At 44.2% G+C, this 23,003-nt stretch overlaps 2 protein-coding genes across 2 annotated transcripts; both read right to left on the bottom strand.

Annotated features, from left to right (window-relative positions):
- Positions 1-214: 214 nt before the first annotated feature.
- POLR2D (RNA polymerase II subunit D) lies at positions 215-3,603 on the bottom strand. Its single transcript, XM_035544690.2, has 4 exons — positions 3,474-3,603; positions 2,382-2,562; positions 1,760-1,855; positions 215-816 (listed from the first exon to the last, which is right to left on the bottom strand). Exons 1-4 carry the CDS (start codon positions 3,544-3,546, stop codon positions 738-740), a joined length of 429 nt encoding a protein of 142 aa, XP_035400583.1. The 5' UTR covers positions 3,547-3,603; the 3' UTR covers positions 215-737.
- A 4,193-nt stretch (positions 3,604-7,796) lies between these two features.
- AMMECR1L (AMMECR1 like) lies at positions 7,797-22,566 on the bottom strand. Its single transcript, XM_035545083.2, has 7 exons — positions 22,492-22,566; positions 20,539-20,983; positions 15,101-15,211; positions 14,499-14,613; positions 13,679-13,769; positions 12,593-12,689; positions 7,797-11,444 (listed from the first exon to the last, which is right to left on the bottom strand). The coding sequence occupies exons 2-7, from the start codon at positions 20,943-20,945 to the stop codon at positions 11,333-11,335; spliced, it is 933 nt and encodes a 310-aa protein (XP_035400976.1). The 5' UTR covers positions 20,946-20,983; positions 22,492-22,566; the 3' UTR covers positions 7,797-11,332.
- Between the last annotated feature and the right edge of the window lie 437 nt (positions 22,567-23,003).

Genomic DNA, 23,003 nt, shown 5'->3' with positions numbered 1-23,003 from the left:
GTCGCGCAGCCATGACGGGACGGCCCCGCCCGGCCCCGCCCGGCCCGCGCTCTGCGCCCTGTCAGCAGCGGGGCCGCGCCGCGGCCATCTTCCCTCCCGTCACCGCTGCTCCCACCCGAGAGCATTTTTTTTCCTCCTTCCATGCTAGTGTTTATTGAAAAGGCCCTCGTAATAAAACCAGGACATGCATCCAACGTTCACAAAACACGGGGCGTTAATTAGAAATGTCTTTTAATTTACACCAAACAGCAATACAAAATTACGGAAGCTGTAAAATTCCACCATCCCGATCGAACGATTAAAAAAGAAACTGACTCTGCCCGTCCCTCAATCTTCCAAGAGTCAGGTCTCCACGAGTCAAGAAGCAGCGTCCCCATCTCTTTTGGAAGTTCACAAAAAAAAAAAAAGTCACATCTACATTTCTGCCAAAAAGCAGAAACACACAGAACAATCCCAAATCAGGGAGAGGGGCATGGAAGAAACAAATACTTGAGCCACTAAGACTTTTCAGGTTCTTTGGCCCTCACAATACAGGAGTCCTTAACCAAACACACATGGAACAAACCAAGAGGACTAAACTCATCCCCAGTTCGAGAACACCTGCACGTGCCAGTGCTGGAGTACCCTTTACCCACAACTCCCTTACTCAGCCTGGGAGCTGGATTGGTACAGAGGGCTGAGAAACAATCAAAGCTCTCAGATTTTTCTTCCTTATACGGAAGGGTTGAGGGTTAACCTTAGTACTGGAAGCTGCGTTTAGTCTGAATGTCATCAAGAATCTGCTGTAATTCCTCATCTTCAAATCGGCCCTCCAGGCTGCAAGATAAAAAACAACGAGGGTTTATTAAAGGTTTTTGAAGCAGTCTCCCCGCTACCCTCTATATTCATTTCAGATACCCATGCAATGCCCTCTCTGTAGGTGAGAGAACTACATCCTTCCCAGAACTTTCTGCTGAATGATTTCAAATCATTGTATCAAAAAGGCAACCCAGGTGCTGGCTTAAACAGACCTCTAAATGAAGCCCACTTAGCCTCATGCTCATCAGCCAGTACAGACTATGAAGAACGCAAGGAAAGAGCTTCAAGTTGCACCAAGGGAGATTTAGATGGGACATTTGGAATAATTTCTTCCCAGAAGGAGTGGTTAGGCATTGGAATGGGCTGCCCAGGGAAGTGATGGGGTCTCTTTCCCTGGAGGTATCTAAGAAACGTGGATGTGGCACTTAGGGACATGGTTTAGTGGTAGACTTGGTAGTTACGTGGATGATTGGACTTGATGATATTATGGGTCTTTTCCAACCTGAAAGATTCTATTATTCTGTGAAATCTTAGCATGCAAGGAAGAAAATGCGATTCAGATCAGTGTTTGATTTCCTCCTCTTTCTCAGGCCACGAGGTAACAAATCAAAATATGATACTGGAAGAAGTTTATGTCCCACCTGTACATTACAGAACAGTTCATAGGAAAACTCTGTTGTTTGCTCCAACAGGAACAAACAAACAAACAAAAAACACATAGCTGAGTGGGCTGAGAACCACAATTTGAGCCACTGACTCATTCCAGTAAATTTTATCTCAAGTGTGTTAGGGATACTTAGAAAGTTTGCTTCACTGTCAGATCAATGAATAGATGAAGAAAGACTGAGACAGAAAGCTTCTCCATCAACAGAGCCATATTGAAAAGAAGGTATCTGTCCATAGCTACCTTTAGATCACAGGGAAGTATAAACCAGTCCTTTTGCAATATATAAATGCTCACCTAGGAATCAAAGCTTTGGCTTCCTCAGCTGTCTCAGGGCACAAGTTAGCCAAACATGCCAATTCAAATTTATGGAGCTTTTTCTGGAGCAGCAAACTGTAAAGGAAGACAACAACTTGGTGAAATTACAAGTCAGAAATATAAAGAGGCATAACACAAACCAAACAGACAACAAAGAACTACCATGCTTATGGCACTGAATTAATTTTTGTTTGTTTGTTTGTTTTTGGGGGGGGGGGTTGTTTGTTTTTGTTGTTTTGTTGTTGTTGGGTTTTATTTTCCAGAAAGAAAGACATTACATAATTTAACAGGAAAAAAAATCACCACCATGGGAAGCCCCACTTCCCCCAGAATTACTCTACAAATAGTCTAGAAAAGCCTCCCATTTACTGAAATCTGCTGTCAGTCTGCTGTCAAAGCAGTTCAGAAGGCAGGACCGAGACCAAATACAATCCTACATGAAGAATTATGATAAAAGGTCTTGCCTTTCCAGAAAGACAAGATTCAGATTTATGAGTCTTCCAAATCAGGAAGCACCACTAAACTGTACTTACATAAAACAACGTCAATATTACATTTCAAATTCACCAATACAGTCTTATATCCTAATTCTTCCACTCACCTACGAACACTGGCAATGGTTTCACGGTTTTTGAAGCGGCTGAAGCGCGCTGTGTAATTCAAAGTTTTCATGAAGACTTCAGAAAGCTCCTGCTCATCTTCTGCACTCTCATTCTGTTGCTTACGATGCTCAAGAAGCATGTGCACTTCTGAATTTAGAAGAGTTTCCGCAGTTTCAAATTCTACATTTGAATGAATGCACACCGGCATAAAAACAGGTAAAGCATGGATTAAGAAGTCCACTCATGGGAGTTTTGTATGTAATTGAGCTTTAGAAAATAAGGAAATAACAGTGTGCTTCACTGTAATTGTGCAAGCCCTTTTGCCAATGATTGGACAGAATTTCTGAAATATATAGGCATATAGATTAAAATTACACAGTTTTGCATGCCTACCCAATGTGTTTGTCTTTTCGATTACACACTTTACTTTTGCAGCCACAGCCTCCTGGTTTGTCACACTTATGCAACACGTTTTTTTCACCTACTTTTGGCAGAACTTAAGTAACGTATGACTTGGTTTAGGCATAAAGTATTTTGAAATGCATTATTCACAAGTGACACCTACGGTCTTGGAGGACCTATAAGGAGCTTTCAAAATAAATGGGAACGCTGCTGAACATTTTTAAAGAGCCTGAAACGTTGATCGACCCACTGAAATTTAGTGCTGTCAGAAAACCAGAGGAGGAATCCGTCCCAGGGCACCCTTAGCATGCTTTCGTGAGAGCCCCCAGCGGCAGGGCACAGCTAGAAAGGGCCTGGCAACCCCTGTTGAGCACGGAGCGGTGAAGTAACTTGGGCTGACCACGGGCAGGGTGTCGACTTTAGAGTAAAATCATGGGGGGGGGGGGAAACTGTTTCAGGACGATATTCCTACACACACACACACACACACACCCCTCCCCCTGACATTAAGTAGTAAATACAGCTCACACAGCTCTGGGGTTTACAGAGAATAATTTTCTGAAAAAATAGTATAAAAATTCACAGCCGGGGGCTCGCCTCCCTCCCGCCTCCCGCCTCCCGCCCCCCGCCGCCGCCGCCGCCTCTCTCCCGTCCCGTCCCGTCCCGGCGCGGCCCGGCCGGGCGCCCACCCTTGGGGAAGACGAGCTGCGAGGCGTCCTCCTCCACGTCGGCCGTGCGCGGGTCGCCGCCGCCCGCCGCCATCGCCCCGCTCCCGGCAGCGGAAACCCCGTGAGCGGAAGCGGCGCGGCCGCCCCGAGGCCCCGCCGCTGGGAGCCGGGGCGGGGCGGGCCCGGCTGAGGGGGTGGCGAGGCCCGGGATGTGCCCGCGAGGTGCCCGGGAGGAGCGGCGCCCCTCAGCACCCCGCGGAGCGCAGCGTGTGGTGAGGGTCACCCAGAAATAGGCGGCCTGGCAGAGCAAGGGCTCGGGGCCCGAAATCTCACAGTGCCTAAAGCAGAGGCGCAAGTGAGCAGGCGTGGGGTGAGCGCTGAAGGAAGCCGCGCTCGTATCTCACACGAGTGAATGGTCCTTGTGCTCGCGCAGTCGTTCAGGAAATAGCTGGAGAGCTCAAAACTGCGCCGGGCCCTGTGTTAGAACCAGTGCAGCGGGACGTGTTTGCCCAGAGGAGCACCGAGGCAACAAACGCACCTTCAGCCCCCTGACCCAACACCGCAGTGCAGCCAGGAGCTACAGGTGCCGCTGTTTTGCTTCAGCGACACCAGGAAAAGTGTAGCAAACCATCTCCTTAGGAAAACTACCCACACCAGAATTTCTGTCTAGCTCGGTGTTAAATACACCTGAGTTTGGGACGAAGGAGAATTGATAGCACACTTTGGGTGGGAGGTCACTATCTTCAGACCACCCAGAACTAGTCTATAGACCTCATAAACTGATAGGGAGGCTGAAAACGATTATATTTCTCCTGACACTAGTCATGGGAAGACTGCCAACAAAATAACTTACCAAGTAGTACTTTCCCTAGAGAGCTCACATGAAGGCTTAAGACTCTTAATCATCTTACCAGACCTTACAATGTCATCCTGCGCCCTTAAAGAAAGGCAAAATCAGACTGTTGGAGAATTTATCCTGAAACCACTCCTGTTCTCACGAACTTGCATCCATGCTAGGTGAACTGCCTCTTGCGTGCTGGGAAAAGGAACATGTTAAGTGTAAACTATAAAAATATTTACAGGATCAAATCGTTGATCTTTAATATTTGCCAACAGAATATTCAAGCATGGCAGAGAAACTGATAGAAATTTCCTAAGTGGTACAACGAGGACAATAGAACGAAAATATCTCAGGGAACATCTGGCAAATTAGACAATTTCAGTTACGTTTACAAGAAAACAAGGAAATCCATGCCAGATTGAGGAAAGAAGCATTTAAAATCACTTGGAATCCTGACGGCTTCTTGAATAACCCATCTACTCAGAACATCATGATTCTCAGAACAGTAGGTAGCTTGCAGAGGCTTAGGTTATGAATTTCACCTTTGTTTTTCCCCAAGGATCTGGTCTACTTAAGTATATGACAACTAAAACAATTAAGGGAAAGCCAGATACTTGCAAGAGTTTAAAGGTACAGCTAAAGAGGCTGTCATGGAAGATAAAGGTTCATTGTCACTTATGTGTTTGGTTAAGGTCTCAAGAGTTAGACATATAAGAACATTCCTGAATGGAGCCTGATTCTCCTCCACTCCCCTGGCTTTTTTTTTTTTTTTTAATTTTAAAAATGCACTTAGGAAACCCACAGTAAATACTGTTCAGCCTCTGCAACTAACCATGCATAACAGAGTATTAGGCTTTTTTATTTTTAAAAAGCAATGGCTTCTTCCTCACCCACTCTTGCTGCCTGTTTTAACGTTTATGAATTAGATTGAAAAATGTGCATAAAGAGTAAGATGCACTAGATTAAAACAAAGTGAATGACTTTAAGAAGTTTCAGGCATGTTGACCATCCACATCCTAAAAATGAACTGATTAAAAAAAAAAAAGAGTTGAACAAATCTTGTTTATCGTGAGCTTGCTATTGCATATTCCAGTGCAGAAAGTATTGACTCTTGCTGGAGATAGGATATGAGACAGTGGTTTGTTAGATAGACCTACCATGGTAATTTCTTAATTTCCTCAATTTGAAAACACCCAGTAACAACTAACTACACATACAGATCTTTACCAATCAAAGCAAAACAAGTTTAGCTAAATATCTCTGTGAGGTAAAATGTAGGAAGAACTTGGAACACAGATGTTCCATTATCAGTTTAACTGTATTCTGTAATCTTTCCTTCTGACTCACCAGCAAAATAAAGCTCATCTTCCTAGCTGTTTTTTAAGCTTTGTAGCCATAATTTTCTATTTAGTGTGACGTGTCAATGCCCCCAACTTTTTTTTTTAATTGAAAAAGCAGCTTTTGATCTATTAGAAGTGATAAGATTAGGATATTGAAACCTTAATCTCATTGTCATCAATATTTATATTTCTAACGTGCTAGAGGATCAAAATTGTTGTGGAGATAACATCACCAGCTTAGAATGACAGCTGCTATCATAGTCATTATTGCACAAGATTTACATGTGTTTTTTTTAATGTGTTTTTAAAGTATAGCTATCCAAGTTTACTTTTTCACATAATTTCACCTTATTTTTTTTACTCCTTTTAATATTATATATAATAATATAATGAATACATCTAATATATAAGGAATACAAAGTTGTATTAATACCCAGTAATAATAATAATATAAGCTTCTGAACGCAAAACTGTCTTTTGCATGATTTGTTTCATTTTTAAATACATATATAATGATATCTAAACATGCTGTCAACTGGTTGTATAATGCATAATTTATGTCAGAATTAATCTGTTAAAAAAAAGTGGCCTCACTGACAACAAAAACAATGATGGGTCAACAATCTGGATACCCCTCAGTTTGTAGCATTACACACCTGTTTTAAGGAACATGTAACAAAGGTCTTCCGGGCTTTCTGTGTTGAGAGTGATCAGCAAACATATTCACAGCTCATCTTTTTCTGGATTGTGGCAAAAATGGTTCAGGAACTTTTCTGCTCTATGTACCGTAAGTCAGTTTGAGAGCAATACACACAATGCATAGATCAGTATACATATTAATAGAGTTTATTGAGTCACATGGGAAAGATGTGAAAGTCTTGGCTTTAATTTTTATCTTTGAGACATGGCGTTTCTCCATCACAATTAGATAGCTCTTAATATAAATTTCATTCCTACTCCCCCCCATCTAATTTATGTTTGGAATAAAAATACTTAAGTGTTGTTCATTTGAAATATCTTATAGAACTTTGTTAACCTTTCCGTAATTTGCTTCTAGAATGAAGCACACACTTGCTTCTGCCTGATCTCATCTTCACAGTGAGCTGCTGAGTGTTACTGCAGTCACAGAAAGCAGCATGCGTACAAGAATCTCTGATGAAAGACACTGGACAAAGATTTGATGTCTGACTGATTAAATGCGACCCCCCCCCTAAAATGAAGTAAGGAAAAACATATATGCCATTAAAAATATACAAAAATAAATCACTGTATTCTAGTTAACAAAGAAGCTGAGAGGATATAATTGATAGCATACCTGGGCACATGACAACCGTGGATGCTAGTTTTATGGTTGACTTCAAAATTTGCAAGTCACCTGGAAATCATGCTAGCTACAGATTCCTTCTTAACCCAACCCTCGTAGTGCATAAGAAATTTATCTTTACTAGTATCAGAAGTATAATTAAGGTAAATAAGTTTTTGCATTAACTTAAATCTTCCAAGGTAATATAATTGCTAAGTTTTATGCTTTGGAGTTGCCCTGAAGTCACTAAGTTTCTTGGGTGTATTTGAGTCAAAACTATGCTCCTTCTTAGGGTATATATTTATTTTTGTTGTTGGTCTTAATCTGTTCTTCACTGTTACCCAGGACTGCATTTCCCAAGAACCACAAATGTGAACTATAGGATCTTTAACTACATGTCTGCCATACGACAGAAATGACCGGTAGCCTGAAAGTGTATGGAAAAACATTTAAATCAGAGGTATGTACAACAAAACGTGTGTGTCTAAAATCAGTTGATCTTGTCCCAAAGCAGCCATTAAAATACTTAAAAAGAAAAACATTTCTAGTTTCTTAGTATTTTTTATTTTGAAGATCACTTGAGGACAACAACCTGTAAAGTGCAGATAATCTTTTTTCACTAGTTCATTTTAAAAGACCAAAACCAAGTCAGATTTAGAAATCCAGGATTTGTAGAATGCTAAAGAACTCAACTTGCGTGTGCTGTATATATTTCACCATCATGACAATGAATGGAGTTATTGCCAAGTGAACTTTATCTGAGGATACAAAGATTCTTTGCTGTATCATGAATCATGCTATATTAATGAAAATATTTAAATTTTATTTTTAATTTTCCTACTATGTCTCTTTACTTTCTTATAGTGAACCTGGCGTGATTATTTTTATGCTTCCAGGCAGCTACCATTCAATTTTTTAGCAACCTCCCTTGTCCTGAATGTATAATAGGATTTGGAGGGAGGCTTGGTATTTGTACAGATAGCATATTATTCAGCTTTCTAGATGAGAAAGATTTCATCATGTCCCATAAATGCTGTGAGAAACCATACAAAGAGGACAGTACAAATAATCTTTTTCCATTATGATTTATTCTCTACAATACTTCATTAGAGGATAGAGTTCAATTATTTACACTCAGAAGTTATTATATAGGTAGGAGGCAACCAAGTGTAATACAAATAATTGGTCTGACATCTCTGCACTGAAGGTCAAAAGAGGTCTCCTGCTTTAAGGAAATAAATTAACCAAAAATAACCCAAAACAAAACAACATGTAGTTTCCAAAATACAAACAGAAAACAGCACTAATAGTCAGTGAAGATTGCAGATGTTCGTTAGTATACTATGAAAACAAATTATCCTGTGCAAAGGTTAAAATGAACTTTTAGATTTCTTACAGATTTTTTTCTTATAAATTGTAGATGTGATATTTTGACCATAAAACCTTCCCAAACTGATCTCAGTTGAGATTGACAGTTGAACATAATGAAAAAAATTTAAGAACCTCACAGTGGAAACATTCCAACACTGACAGACTCCAGTGATCAAAGACATTCTTCTGTATTTACTGTAAAACAAAGACAATTCATACTTGCAGTGAGATTATTTCTCAGCTGTGGTTATCATGAGAATAAGCCCTTCTAGACCAAAAGGCACTTGCTTCTAAGGATGAGATAAATCCAGATCAAACCAGGTGACAATTGCTTTGAGAAGGAGTATTTCTAACATGCTGTCCCAGCAAAGTAACCCCAGAAAAAAATTATTAAATCGCTGGGTTTTGTGGCCTCCGTCTTGAGGCCAAAGTACATTTTGTTTCTAGTTCACTTCTTTCATCCTTATGCATAGCTGCCATGTAATGATCTAGAAATGGGATTATTTCCTGAGACCACCTGTCCTTGTCATACATTTTTTCTGAGCTAATTTAACTATCGACACTTTTTTTTTTGACTGATTTTAGAGATGGACCCTTATGGGACTAAAGCTGAGAGGGCCCGTTTCTTAGGCAGCAGACCAGTGGTTCTGATTTACTAGCTCCTCTCCTCACTGCAGCAAGACAAGAACACAGTACATATTTAGAGGTGTTTTTGTTTTCTTGTGTTTTGTTTTTTTAAACAGACTGAGCAGGGAAATGGAAGTGGGAGAGGATAAGGCTTCCTCAGTCCCAAACCATCCAGCCTGCTTCAAGCTTAAACCAACCAAGTCACTCAATCGTAAAATTCTGTTCTTTAAAAATGACAGCTAACCCTCCCCACCCCACCCCTTAGTCATCCCCTATTCAAATAAAATGAAATCAGGAAAACACTATACACTGCTGAAGACACAGAACAGGGCAAACAGTTGAAAAAGAAACAATAGTTGAGAAGCCCGGCACTGAATGCCTGCATGACCAGTCTCACTGAGCGTGCTCAGGGGTGAAGTTTTAGCACCATTTTTTTTGCTCTTTTTAAACCTTTTAGAAATTAAATTCTAACATAGAACACTTGAACAGTAATGGGTGTAGCCCTATGTATCATACTGTTTGACAGCTGAAAGGTGAATGGTATGTCCAGAGCTGACCCCACCCTCCCCCATCACTGCAGGGCACCTGGGAGAGTAATTACAAACCACTCAAGTTTGTAACAAGACCGATTTATTCTCAGCAGCAGGAAATCACGAAACAATCCCTTAATCTTCGATTGCTTTTCAACAACATCACAAGGGAAAAGTGGCAACTTAGAAGAATGACCCAGTACAGGAGGAAAGCTGGGTCGATATTGCACAGTTATCCAGATTAGGACCCCCTCCTTTCCCTCACGTCTCTCCTCCAGCAGCAGGAGGACACGACACCACCACCAGGCAAAACTGCACCATCCTGTTTGCTTCTCTAGGACCAGAAGGAGCAGCAGCATGCAGTTCTGAGCTTTCTACCAGCCCTGTTCCCTGCCACGCCAGGAGAGAATTTCAGGCTTGAAATTCTCAAATTTCAAATTTGAAATTGAAACCAGCCAATTTAAAAAGTCATCATTACCACATATAAGCAAACTTTAAAGCTATATGCAGCCAAATAGCCACTACTCTGCTATACACTTGTATTTTCTTTCCTCATCATTGCTGACCCTCCAGGAATTTGGAAAAAATTACATTTTGTAGTCCAGTGACCTCACTGAGAGGGCGTCCCTCAATGAGGCTGCAGAAATAACTGGATAACATACCTTCCTCCTAGAGTACTTCTTGCAGTCCTCAATGATAGGAGAAGAAGTACAGAGTGCACGAGTTCCGTACAGTTCGGGTACTATACGTTTTCCTCACTCGTTGCCTTGATGTGGTAATGGAAAAGCTGTATAAGATAGCTTACCAACAAAACTACGCAGTTTTATTCCCAAGGCCTGCTATAAACTAGAACACTGACAATTCTCACAATCAAAAGTCACACTAGAGAAAGTGGCTGTCCTATCAAAAGGAAGGTCCCCGAGACTGTTTTCTTAAACAAATTTCAGTCACTTGTCTCCCTTGTATGACTACAGTCAATTCTCTGCAACCCCCTCCCCATCCCTAATCCAATCAGGCTCTGTTACAAACGTTTCGACACAAAACTTGGTAATAACAGAGAAGACTGTCCAGGGTACACTCCAGTACCTCGTCCTTCGCATACGCAGCACCACATTTTGCTCTCTTAGAGGCCTAACAGCATTCTATTTCATAGCAGGCTACATTACAAAGCACTGTCTAAAAACCCAGCAAATGGTAAACCAAAAGGAGTTCTAGAGAGTCCAACCTACGGTGGAATCTGAGAATTAAAGCCTTCTAGGGTTTATTTAAATACTGGATTCATCTGCAATACCATCCAGAGGTTTTTCACATCTTTAACTGTTTTCTGTCCGTGAGGATGGGGTGCTATCCAGATGTTCAACCCTCCCCATATGATGTGCAGGGACTGCAATCAGCTCTTGGTACACAACAGATACCAGAGGTTAAAAAAAATTAAAAAGAACCTAAAAAATGTTTTGTTGGACTCCGTTGCCCAGGCTGCCAGGGGAATGCTCCTACTTGATCTGGGGGGTTCCATAACCAACAGCTCGAGGTTCTGGAGTGTTGGTCACGCACAAGAACAGACCAGTCTCAAGTGGCACTTTCACTCCGAGAGGTCTTCTGCACCTCGCAACAGTTCATAGGCATGGAGCCCCAATCCAACTGAACCCCCGCGCGGAGGGAAGGCTGAGATAAGGCTTGGGCCCCAGTTCTGTCATGCTCTCATCTTCCCCCCAGGTCAGCTGGAAGGCAGACTTGGCAACGGAAGCTAGCATCATAAAATGGTGCAGTAATAGAAGTAACTGGACCAGGAAGAGGAGGCATCCGCCCCAATGATGTCGTAGCCGTTGGCAGCAACTGGGGGGTGGGACTGGTCATGCAGCCGTGTGTCAGGAGTAATGATTGTAGAGGGGGGGGGCATGAAGAGTGCCGTTCTGGAAACAATGCTGACGGGAGGCCATGTATTCCGCGTAACTGATTGTCACCTTCTCACTGCGGTACCTGCGGACACAGCAGCAGAACACGAACCGTAAGCAGACCACGCAGTTTGGGCTAGGCAAAAACCATTGATCCGACATTTTGGATCACAGCTAACAATGGCAAAGAGGCCCCCGCTGACTTCAAAAGGTACTTCGTTTGCTATCGCCTCATGTGAGAGTTTGGGTAAATAAACTTTTAAGCTTGATTTAGCTTCGGTGTCCCAAAAGTTGAGCCCTATTCAAGGCAATCATAATTAAGAGGACTTCTGAAGTGGCATATGGGAAACAATTGATTAATTTGTATTCTTTTTATCTACTTCCTGTGGAACGGGGAGGAAAAAAAAGGACATGAGTTTGCTGGAAGCAGAAAACTCAACATTTCAGAGACTAAATAACCAGTATTTAAGTACTATTTGCTTTTCAGGAGATCTTCATACTTGAAAGGCTGGTGAAAGCAGATGACACAGAGTTGGGTAAGGGGAGGTTTGTTATAGCATACGTGTGACTTAGACCGCGTTATAGAATCAGAATTCACAAAATGTGAAGTCCCTTCTGAGAGACCAGAGATTCCCAGAGGTGCTTATAAGCATACTACACAAGAGGTAACTTCAAAGTGGCTGTGAAATGCACTAAGTCTGTATTACACCTGATTTTAATGAAAACCTTTCCCCAGAGGTAGGGAACAACCTGATAAATTAGGGTGTTTCTATACATTTTATTTTTATTTTTTAAACTAACATAAAGGGAATTGAAACCAATGGGATAGATAGCTAGGGGTATAGAAAAGCAAATTCTGAATAGCAGCCATATTTGAGTATGGCTTGGATTTAAGACAGCTGTCACCACGATCCATAGATCAGCACACTGAGAAAAGGAAGTCCGTTTTAAACATACAGAAAAATAAGCCATTTAAACTTTCAAGTGTTCTGCTTCGTTTGATCTTTCACGTGGATGATTATATTAAAAGACGGTTACACTTCTCTTAGAAAATGCTCACTTCGATCCTGCACGGACTGAACGCATTACCTGCCTAACACATGGAATTTATGATTTTGTCGTTCAGCCTACGCCTAGCACGTGACAGGAGCATGAAGACATACACCAAGCACAAATACCTTAAATTACCCACAAAACACTATAAAATAAAAGACAACAAATACATCACCTTACCTGGTGAGCTTAATCGTTTTCCTAAAATCATTGGTAATGGGAGCCTTAAAGCCACCTTTCCTGAGTAAGGAGTCTATGGTCTGGATCTGATCCCAGTCTATTGAAAAATAAAAGCAAGGGATGATTTTCAGCATAAAAACGATGTTTCAAGAAGAGAGGAGATGCATTAAAAGGCCTTTAGAGAAGCAAACTATACAGGAAACTGAGCTTTAGAGATACCAGTGCTGAACTGGACATACATGGCCTTTTGCATGCACACTGCCTGCACATGCTAACCCCTTTTAGCTCATACTGAAACTGCAGTGGTCTATAAAACAGAAATTCCATTTTCCGTTTGACCTCTCTTCTTACAAAGGTCCATGCATTGCTTTCGTTGCAAGGACCCCAAACCGTTTTATCACGTGCCACTCAGTTTTAGCTCTTTAAGTCTCAAAATAAGGTAATACTTAGCTTTACATAGACAAATTGGGATCAGCCTGATGCTCTAGTGATAGCACAGTGCACTGCTATGTGAGAGATCAGAGTTAAAATTCCTACCTTAGTCTTTTGCCGCAGAGCCAGGAGGATGCGACCACTCCACTCTGCTAGGTGGAGGAAAGGAGGCAATATTTTGAGAAGTTACCATGGTGACCGCTACTATATTTGAATGGGAAGTGTGCTCCAGAGGGGCCCTGTTTCCTGCCCTTATCTGGAGGATGCTACTTTAGCAACAATGAGGAGGAAAAGGGACTCTCCTGTTGGTGCTGTGCAGCCTGCAGTTATCCTAGTTGGTGGGAGAAACATAGAAGAGGAAAGATGCAATGCTAAATGAAGCTGGAAGATCCATAGTTTGAGATCCTCTATTTCTTAAGCCCTAAAACATTTTTTACACTAAGATACAGCTGTGCACAGATGTGGGATGAGAGGCAGGCCAGATGAAGACCCAACAGCAGCTGTATCAGGTGTCAGTTATCCAGATTAAGTCTGGTGGATCCATGGCACTACTATGAGGAGAGCATTACAATCCAAACCCAAAATCCACAGATTTATGTTACCCAATTCTGTGACACAACGTACTGACGTGGTTAGCTGTCATCTCAAACCCACCTTGTTCCTTAGCAACCTCAGGTAAATATGTGGCTGTGCGTTTGACACCTTTCTCATTGATGAACTCTATTCTGATCCCATGGATCCCAACCTATAGATGGAAATGAACAGCCAAATAAGAGGCGTTTGCTATGACTACGTTCATGATTGATTTGTCATTCCCGCAACACTGTGTACTTCTCTATCACTGACCAGTTTGCCTTTCGCCTGGATGAAAGACATTCTCTTCCCCACTCTGTCCTGGCCAGACAGGTCTCACAAGCAGCAGCATAAAGGAACCTCTGCTGCCTTTCCCAGACAGTCTCCCTGCCACTTCTCCTGACATATGTCTTGTTAGAAGTCTGACATTTTCCATCTCTTACGCTGGTCCAGCAAGACAAGGATCCCTAAACAAGAGTCACACCTAACTTAGCCCAACCACAAAGTCTACTAAATCTTCCTTGAACTAAGTATGCCTCTATGTACAACGTCCTAAAATTATCTATATCTTAGGTCTTAACTACTTTTTACTCCCAGTTTGTATTTACAGTGTCAAAACACTTCCCAGGTTTTTACATACTTTTACATATACACATCTAAAGCTATCTCCTATTGAGCCAAATCCATTAAACACTTTCTAGTCTCTTTGACAAGATCCCCCCCCAACCAAAACCATACTGTTAGCCCATCGCCTTCCTCCCTTCTAGTTTCCCAGCCCCGTTTTTATTATTCCCAGCTTGACTACCCATACCCCCTGGTAACGAAGGAGACACATCACTATGTACTAACCCGAACCCAAACGGAACGAGTGATGCAGAGTTCCAAATGCACCTGTTCTCACCTCCCAGTCCAGGTAGTCACTGGCATCCTCAAAGTTAGTGAGGAGGGAGACAGAGCAGAAGAGTTTGGGCAGCTCCTCGCGGGTCAGGGGTGGAAATCGGCTGTCCTTAAGTGCACTAGGGGAAGAGAAGATATATTTCCTGATACAAGCGCCCGATGAAACTCTCAGATGCTCAGTTATTCCCTTGTTGATTATGCCTCCATGAAAAGTTTTTATATTTGCTACTGCAGAGAAAGCGATTTTCATCTACTCCTGATCTAGTGAACTGTAACATGCAAACAGTTGTACAAGCTTCCTGACACTGCCCTCCAGTTACTGCAGCTGGAGAGAAGTTACGCGCTACATAAGATGTCAACACTGTTAGGACGCAAGACAGACTCAACATTAGCTTTAAAACATCAACCAAATTCACTCGTCACAAATACGTTCTGCTAAATCCCAACATACTGCCTCACCCTGTCATACAATTCTCGTGTTTATTTTACCGTGAAGCATATTAAATTTAACTACGTCAGTCCAATAAAATATCTTCATCTTGAACCCTTACAGATCCTCAGCAAATTAAAGTAAGTTCAGATTTATTTCATTTTCAACACAGTTACCTGGTTAATGTGTATTCCCTGAGTCCTGAGTGAAGATTCATGGCTGAAAAGGTCCCGATGCAGCCACGAAGCCGCTTGTCTCGCCCCGTCTTCCACGTCACAAAGAGTGGACTGAAAAGGCAAAAAAAGAAAAATGTTGCAGTCTCTAGAGATATTTCTTGGTTAAGGAGAGACCAATAAGGTCTAAGAAAGCATGTATGCACGCACTTGTTTCCTCTCCAATAAACCCTAACAGGCACTTCTTTGCACCTGCCATCTAACAATAATAAAAAACCACACACTCCCAAGTGTTAATAAACAGCATTCCTCCTCACACCTTTTCAGCGTACTCTTCTCTCCACCAGTACTCTGCAATGTCTCCAGCAGCACCCTCCTTGCCAGACCATGCTGTTTTCTGAGGAGTAATACAGTTATTTGACCCTACTCATCACCTCTGTGAATCATGACCTCACTCAGCAGCGTCCGATAGCTTATATGACAACTGAAATTAATACAGCCAAAAAAGATTCCTTATTTATAGTACTTTGGAACCTGAAAGACCCCCCCAAGCATTCTACAAACCACCTATTATTCAGGTTTGCAATAAAAGTTATGTGGTTTTTTTTCTTCTTCTGAACGGGTAAAAAGCAAGCCTGTTTTTTTTTTACCCTGTTACTTCCATGAGGATCCAACTTCTGGGTCCATCCCTAGCACTCAGTTTATGTTCACATCTCCTTTTGCTTACCCTACATTTGATTTACATTTCCACAGATTCTCTCCTGTTGAACACATATCCAAATCACTATACCCATCCTACAGATTGGCATTTTCCGATCTATCATAAATCTACAGGCATAACACTAGATTCTCAAATTCAGCAGGCTGATTTCAGTCTGTTAAGCCAAAAATCATGATTAAGTCCCACGAAAACACGAGGCTCAGAAAAACAGTATTCAAAAGAGCTCTGTGGAGAGATGACCAGGTGAAGAACATAGCGAATATTAAAGGCAAAAAGTTCATTTTTAAAAAAGTGAGTGAAATTGCAAACAGCTGCGGAGAAAAACAGTAAAGAAAAGACAATGGTGGCTGCAGCTCCACAAAAATGTCTGAACATCTGGAAAATTGTGCAAGGCAACTGCTGATGCTGATCTAATTATAAAAACAGGGTAATTGATCTTACTTTTTTGGATTACAGAGTACTGAATGAAAGAAGCAGTCACTTTGAACCCAGGCATAAATGAGAAAGTTGGTCATTACTGATACCAAACATCAGTCTGTGGATTTCTATGGAACTTTAAGAGATAAGTACTATGATAGAAAACACACGGCGTTAAGAAAATCACGTTCTGAAATTAAATACTGGCAAAAGTTATAAAACATGAAGACAGGACTGATTCTACATCAGAGCATAGGCAATCACTTTCCTCAAATTCTTGAGGCTCGTGTAAGCAATGCATTTTTGCAGCAAACATTAACAACAATACTAAGGGGTTCTGTTCAGACAGCAAAACCAGCACGGAGAACGGATGGTTCCTCAAATACAGGCAACAGAGCTTCTTATGCCTACGTCATCAGAACATTATCGGCACTGCAGTGACAAAGCAATGCCCAGTGATGTTCCCCAGAGCTACAATGGAATTACAAGACTGGATCACCGCATAAATCCAGCGCTCAGGATCTAGTTACCAGCTGTGACCAATGGCAGCAGTGCTACCCAAAATAGCAACCAGTCTGTCAGTGGTAATTGTGCAGTACTTTGCCCACAGAGGAAGCGGAAACATTCTTCGGCAACCATCAGCCACCTTACGGCTCCTTGACCAAGCCAGAGGATTTACTGTCCTAGTTTTCCAACACCGCTTCAAGGCACTTTCAGGATATCATCCCTTTACATTTTCATCTAGCTACCATATGTTGAAAGAGAAAACAGAAACAGAGCGTATGAAAACACATTGGAAAGCTTACCAAAAAAAGATACTAAACTTACAAAGGAGATTTCTGAGAAGCATTACTGTCACAAGCTCAGTGAAAAAATAGCTTAATCTAATTAAAGTTTTGGAACCATTACTTTGCCCACATAGAAAAGGGAAGGGAGGAAATGAAAAGCACTACTGATAGAATACAAATCTAGGTAAGTTCCTTCTCTTCTTGGATTCATCTTACAGGTTCACATTTCCAATTCCCCTCTTCCCCCTTACAAAAAAAAAGTTTCCACTGAGCTGTGACACAGCTTTCTGCATCTATAATAGAAGAGATATTACCAGAAAGGACAGGATAATTGCATTCAGAAGGCTGTCATATTTTAAAAGATCTCATTTGTAACATTTTTGAATGTGGTCATAACAACTGAGGCATAAAAAAAGGTATAAAATTTCATACAAGTACATAAAAATTCACTATTAAAGTTTTTCACTGTAGAAGAGATGTTACTTCTTTATCTCAGGAATAAATTCACTTAGCAAATTACAAGTCCAGCTTACAATAGGGCAATTGTTCCACAGACCCTCCCAGAAAAGTGCATTTCCCTTATGCTTTAAGACAAGTCACAATAATCTTTTGCCCACATTCACCCAAGACCACTTTCCAATACTCTGCAGTCATATCCTGAAGAGATGATGGCAACCGTTTCCCTCCAGCCACATCCTACCTGTGTCTGATTACAGCTTGCATGGCTGAGCATAGGCGAGCTTCAGCAACTAAAAACCAGCTTCTCCAGCTGCAACTACAAGGGGCATTTAAAGTCGCAAAACATGGTTTGTTCAAACCAGCATTTGCTTATACTAGGGGAAAAAAAAAAAACTTACGGTACAGATTGTACAGGGCAAGCGTTTGTCGTCTTGTGTGGCAATTAGAAACTTGCACAGTATAGCTTTAGTATCAGTTTTTAATACCTACTATTGAATAAAACCCACCAGACCGCTGTACTAAAATGGCAGAAGTAACCAGTTAACTATCTGCATGTCACACAGCTTCAAGACTGTCATTTTTTCAGTAACGTGAATAGCAAAGGTACTATTTTCTTCAGTTACCAAGTTAATTTAGGTGTAACTCAGAATCTTGCCACTTCTACGCTGATCTGTGAACCTCGTTGTTCAGACATAGGTGAGGCCCTGCGCTCTGCAGGCACCTATCAGCTCCACAATTATCATCACGACTGCCGTCCACGTGCACATCCTCTCAAGCTGGTAATTGGAATTCACGGTGGTTTTCAAGCCATAGCCCTGTAGCTTTTACATTATCACGCTGTTTATGCGGGATCCTGACCATCACTACTACTATCTTTAGGGTTTAGCAACAACTGAAAAAATATGCTGAGAATTAGGTCAGGAGAAGCCTGGGAATCCTTCTGTTCCTTCCAGCAATTGTCTCTCTGTCCCTCCTGAGAGGGACTTCTGGTATATATCTGTTTTGTTCAAGCATCTCTTACCTCGACATTTGTAACGTTACAAAGGACAACAGTACAAATTATCTATGTATTTTCACTTTGCTTACTCACACGTGATAACATTTGGCTTGAAGTTCATTACCTTACCAGCCCAAGGGTGACAAATCATCCCTGCGCGCTGCTCTACCTGAGAGCAAACCCACGCCTTTCCCTGGGGTACAGGCAGCTACGTGCTGCGACCAACAGCACGGATGCCGAAACACAAGAAAATTCAGGCAGGCGTTTGACCAGATGGGGAAGAAAAAGGAGGAGCTGGTCTTGCTTTGGAATGACGACCTAAAAGACTTTTTTTAAAAAATTATCAGCACAGAAATGCCCAACGAACAGTTTTTAACTTTTCAAATTCGGACACACAATTCAACCAACCAACGTTCCTGAAATAAGGCCTTTTTTGAAACTAGTCAACAGAAACAGCAACAAAATCCTGCTAGACATTTGATTTGATGCCAAAATAACGAAGCCATATGAGAATAATCTCCCTTACTGACTAAAGAACAAAAAAAAAAAAAAACTTTGCATTTCAAGCAACCAAATAACAAACTAATGCATTATTTTCTAAAAGGAGCATGATGAGTTTAGGCCTGAGAAGCATCGGTAGAAATATTTCAGCCTAGGGCGTCCCCGAACTATTCTATGTTCCAATCCAGGGCATGTTTCCATTCACTTGTATTTACAACGTTAAACAGCTTAGCCTGCAGCAGCATTCAGAACATGAATCTATAATCCTGCCAGGATAATAACCGATACACAACCTACATCCCACTGGTTCTATGCTGACAGCCAGCAAGGTGGGGAAACATTCAATACAAGGAAAAAGTCCTTGACCTCTTTAAGCCATTACTCCTTTACATCCATTTAAAATTCATGAATTTAAATTAAAGACGGAAACAACTTTGTATTTTATGTGTTGTTCTGGAGGTGGTCCCTAGAGGAGCGTGAGAAGGTCTGTCTGTCATTGATCTTCCCCACACAACCCTTCCACCACACATTTTAACAACGTTAACATTTCCAAACGTACACATTCAACTTTCAGACAAACACTGGCTGGCTAAATCTCACTCAGCAAGATGTCAGGTAACATTTCCATGAATCCTGCTTCTCACTTCTTTTCATACACACCTCCTTTCTCAATCTTGGTATCGTCCTTGAAAGTCAACTCTCTGTTTCTCCCCGTATAGTCCAGCTAGCACTATCTCCAAAACAGTCATGTTTTCAGTTCAACTCCTTGCAAGTGTTTGGTTCCGTTCCCTCGTAAATCCATTAACTTGGGCAACCCAACACCCTGGGGTGTCCTTGCCCAATTCTCACTAGCTCAGCTGTTGTTTCAGGATCAGCCAGGAACTTGCTTCAACTTCCTACTTTACCCCCTTCCCACTTTGCTAGCAGAAGAACGTCTCTTCCCTTGTCCTGTTAACAAACCAGTGCCCAGCTTAAGAGGCAGAACCCTCTTCAAATCAATCGTTTTGTTCTGTTGTTTTCTGAGAACTGTCTGATTTCAGTTCCTTGTCTGTTCTTTTAGTACACTTTTACAGAAGGCATGGTGCAGTTAATTATTTGCAGAGTGAGGAGTCTGTTGCAAAGCAGAGAGCCAACTTTTGCAGAGTATTATCACGAAGCAGGTTTGCACTCCCCGACAAAAGCATGGACTGTCTCATGCAACACACTAGGCCACGAGCTGAAGAAGCACCACGCTTCCTCATACATTTGCTTAGCTCTCCTTCTGTAGAGCGGTGTTCCCACTTGAACACGGCTCTTCAGAGCTCCACTCATCTCCAAGAAACGTAACAGAGCGTTTTTGCTCTTTCATGCACTCACAGGTATCCTTTTTGCTTCTGGTAGACCAAGCAGAAGAACATCCCCTTCCTCCTCCCCTTCCCTTTCCTTCTTCTACAGGAAAACTCCCTGCCAGTTTTCCTGTTCCCCAGTGGAAACCCTTCTCCCCCCACCGCTGCCCCTAACCAAAGCAGAGCTCTGGGTGCTGGTTTCTCTGCTTTCCCCCAGAGATGGATTTACTCACTAGGGGTCATTGGTAAATCGAGGAAGTCGTGGCTGAGGGAAACCGTAGAGATGACAGTAGAGTACATCAAAGCAGTAGCAGCACATCTCCGCTGTCACCACCAGGTTCTTGGTGCTGTTGGCAGTTCCATTGGGCCGAGTAAGTGGGCTCAGAGCTCCTGAAGTGGGATTCATTCGAGTAATTGGGGAATTTCCCGGGCCCAAAGTCAAGTCAGATACGTTCTCCCTTCCATTGTTCGCGTCTGTATGCTGGTGGTTCTGAAGAGGACCTGAACTGGAGCCCGGTACCGTCGTGGCCTGATTCCCATGACTGTGCGTTCCGCCCCCAGACAATTTGGGCTTCTTTACCCCACAACAGCCAGCTGCCAGCTTGGGCTCAAGTGGAGGAACACAGCGTCTTTTTCCCATCCTGCTTCAAAACTTGCTTCCTGGAGCACTGCAGAACCCTGGCAAGGAGGAGAAAAATAAACAAAAAAAAAAAACAACAAAGAAAACAATACACAGAACAGTTACAGGTGAAAAAACAGCAGCTACTTCCTTGCTTCTGCTAAGTTGCTGGGTTGGTTGCAAGAAAGAGAGGAAGAAAGCCTTTGCAACATACAGCTTTTTTGCAACGTGTCTCTAAGACAGAACAAAAATCAATCCAGCAAGCAAAATGTGTGCTTTTACACATAAATTGAAAGCGTGCATACACAACCTCAAATCATGCTTCTGAAGTTATCAGTACAGCTTACTAAACACTTTGAAAATAGGCACCTCATCAAACACACGCACCCCACCAACAAAACAAACCACGACCAGCCTTCCCGTAAAGGAAAGGAAACCAGGGAAAAAGCGAAGAAAAAATATTTTGGACTATAGATACGGACTATAGATATATCCCATTCAATGCTTCCGGAGAACACTTGCTCCCCATTGGCTAACAGCTGCACCAACGACAAAAACTGTTTAACCATTGCCACTGCACCTCCCTTCCTTGTCCCCAGCAGAAGGGTAACAACAACAGCTCTGGGTTGCACCTTTGGGCTTGGTGCTGCCCTCGCTGTAGATCTGGCCCAAGCAAAACCCAACGAGAAGCTACGAGCATTGAAGCACTGCTTTGTGAACAGCTGGGCATTGCCCAGAGCCCAGGAGCAGAACCTGCACATACTTCTGTCAGTCAGTAAACCGACAGTGCCCAGAGGCAGAGGCGAGAGGTGCGCTGCCCAGGTATGCAGGAGAGAAAGGGCTGAGGACCAAGCAGGGCTGGGAAGGAGGGAAGCGGTGACAGCAGGAAGCAGATACGTGAATAAAACAAAGCAGCACCGTGTTTTGCCTGCAAAGCAGAGAATGCTACTTCATACATCACAAAAAGGGGTGGGAGGATGCAGGGAGGAAGGCGTGTGCACACAAAAACCCGTGAGGGCAGACAAGGACCGCATGGCAGGGGTAGGAGCCGAAGTGCCGTGCCACCGTCACCGCGAGGTCCGCGCGCACGGGGACAAAACCAACCCCCGCCTGCCGGAAGGGCTGCGAGCACAACGCCCCCGCCACGGAGCGCACCGCCAGCAGCTGGGGCACCGGCTCCCGGCACCAGGCCACCGCCTCGCCCCCAGGCCGCCTGCGGCACCCAACGGGCCGGGGAGCCCAGAGCGCAGCCCCGGGGCAGGGGCGCAGCCCCCGGCACACGCACGCACGCACACCCGCACACACACACACACCCCCCCCACACCCGCACACCCCCCCCACACCCGCACGCCGCCCCCCGGCTCGGCGCCGCCCTCCCGCCGGGCCCGCTGCCGGCTGCCCCGCGGGGCGCCCCCGGGAGCCGGGCCCCAGCGCCCCAGCACCGCGCGGCCTCGGCGGGGCCCAGCCCGGAGCCGGGGGGGGGCCGCGGGCACCGCTCCTCGCGCGGCCCCGCGCCCGCTGCCTCCCCCCCGCCCCCCTCAGCCCCCCGGCCCCGCCGCTCGCCCACCTCCTGCCCCCGCCCGGCCGCCGCCCGTGGGCCGCCTCAGCCCAGCCGCCGCCGCCCCGCCGCCGCCGGCCGCCGCCGCCTCAGGGCGCCGCGTGCCCGGCGGGGCCGCGGGCCGGCAGCGAGGGGAGCGGGGCGCGGGGCCGAGGGCAGGTCCGCCGCGATCCCGGCAGCCTCCTGCCGCCCGCCCGGCCGCGGGAATGGGCATAGTCCGCCCGCCTCCCGTCGGCCCCGCCGCGGGCAGCGGGGGCGCTCTTTCCCCCGCGCGGAACCATAGAGGCGGGCCGCTTCCGCTCCGGCCCGGCGGGGGGGGCGGGGCTCCCGCTGCGGCACGTGACGGGCCGAAAGGCGGCGGGGGGGGGGGGGCGCCGCTCTCCCATTGGCCGCCCGGGGGAGGGGGGAGCCGCTGCCCCCCGCGCGGGGGTTGGGCCGGCCCTGGGGGGCCGGGGGGTGGGGGGGCGGCCCCTGAGGGGCCCGGCGTGGCCCGTCCGCGCCCGCCCGGGGTCGGGGTGCGG

The sequence above is a fragment of the Cygnus atratus genome, chromosome 9 (assembly GCF_013377495.2).
Source record: "Cygnus atratus isolate AKBS03 ecotype Queensland, Australia chromosome 9, CAtr_DNAZoo_HiC_assembly, whole genome shotgun sequence".
NCBI classification, from domain to species: Eukaryota; Metazoa; Chordata; class Aves; order Anseriformes; family Anatidae; genus Cygnus; species Cygnus atratus.
This window is presented reverse-complemented; position numbering and strand designations above follow the sequence as displayed.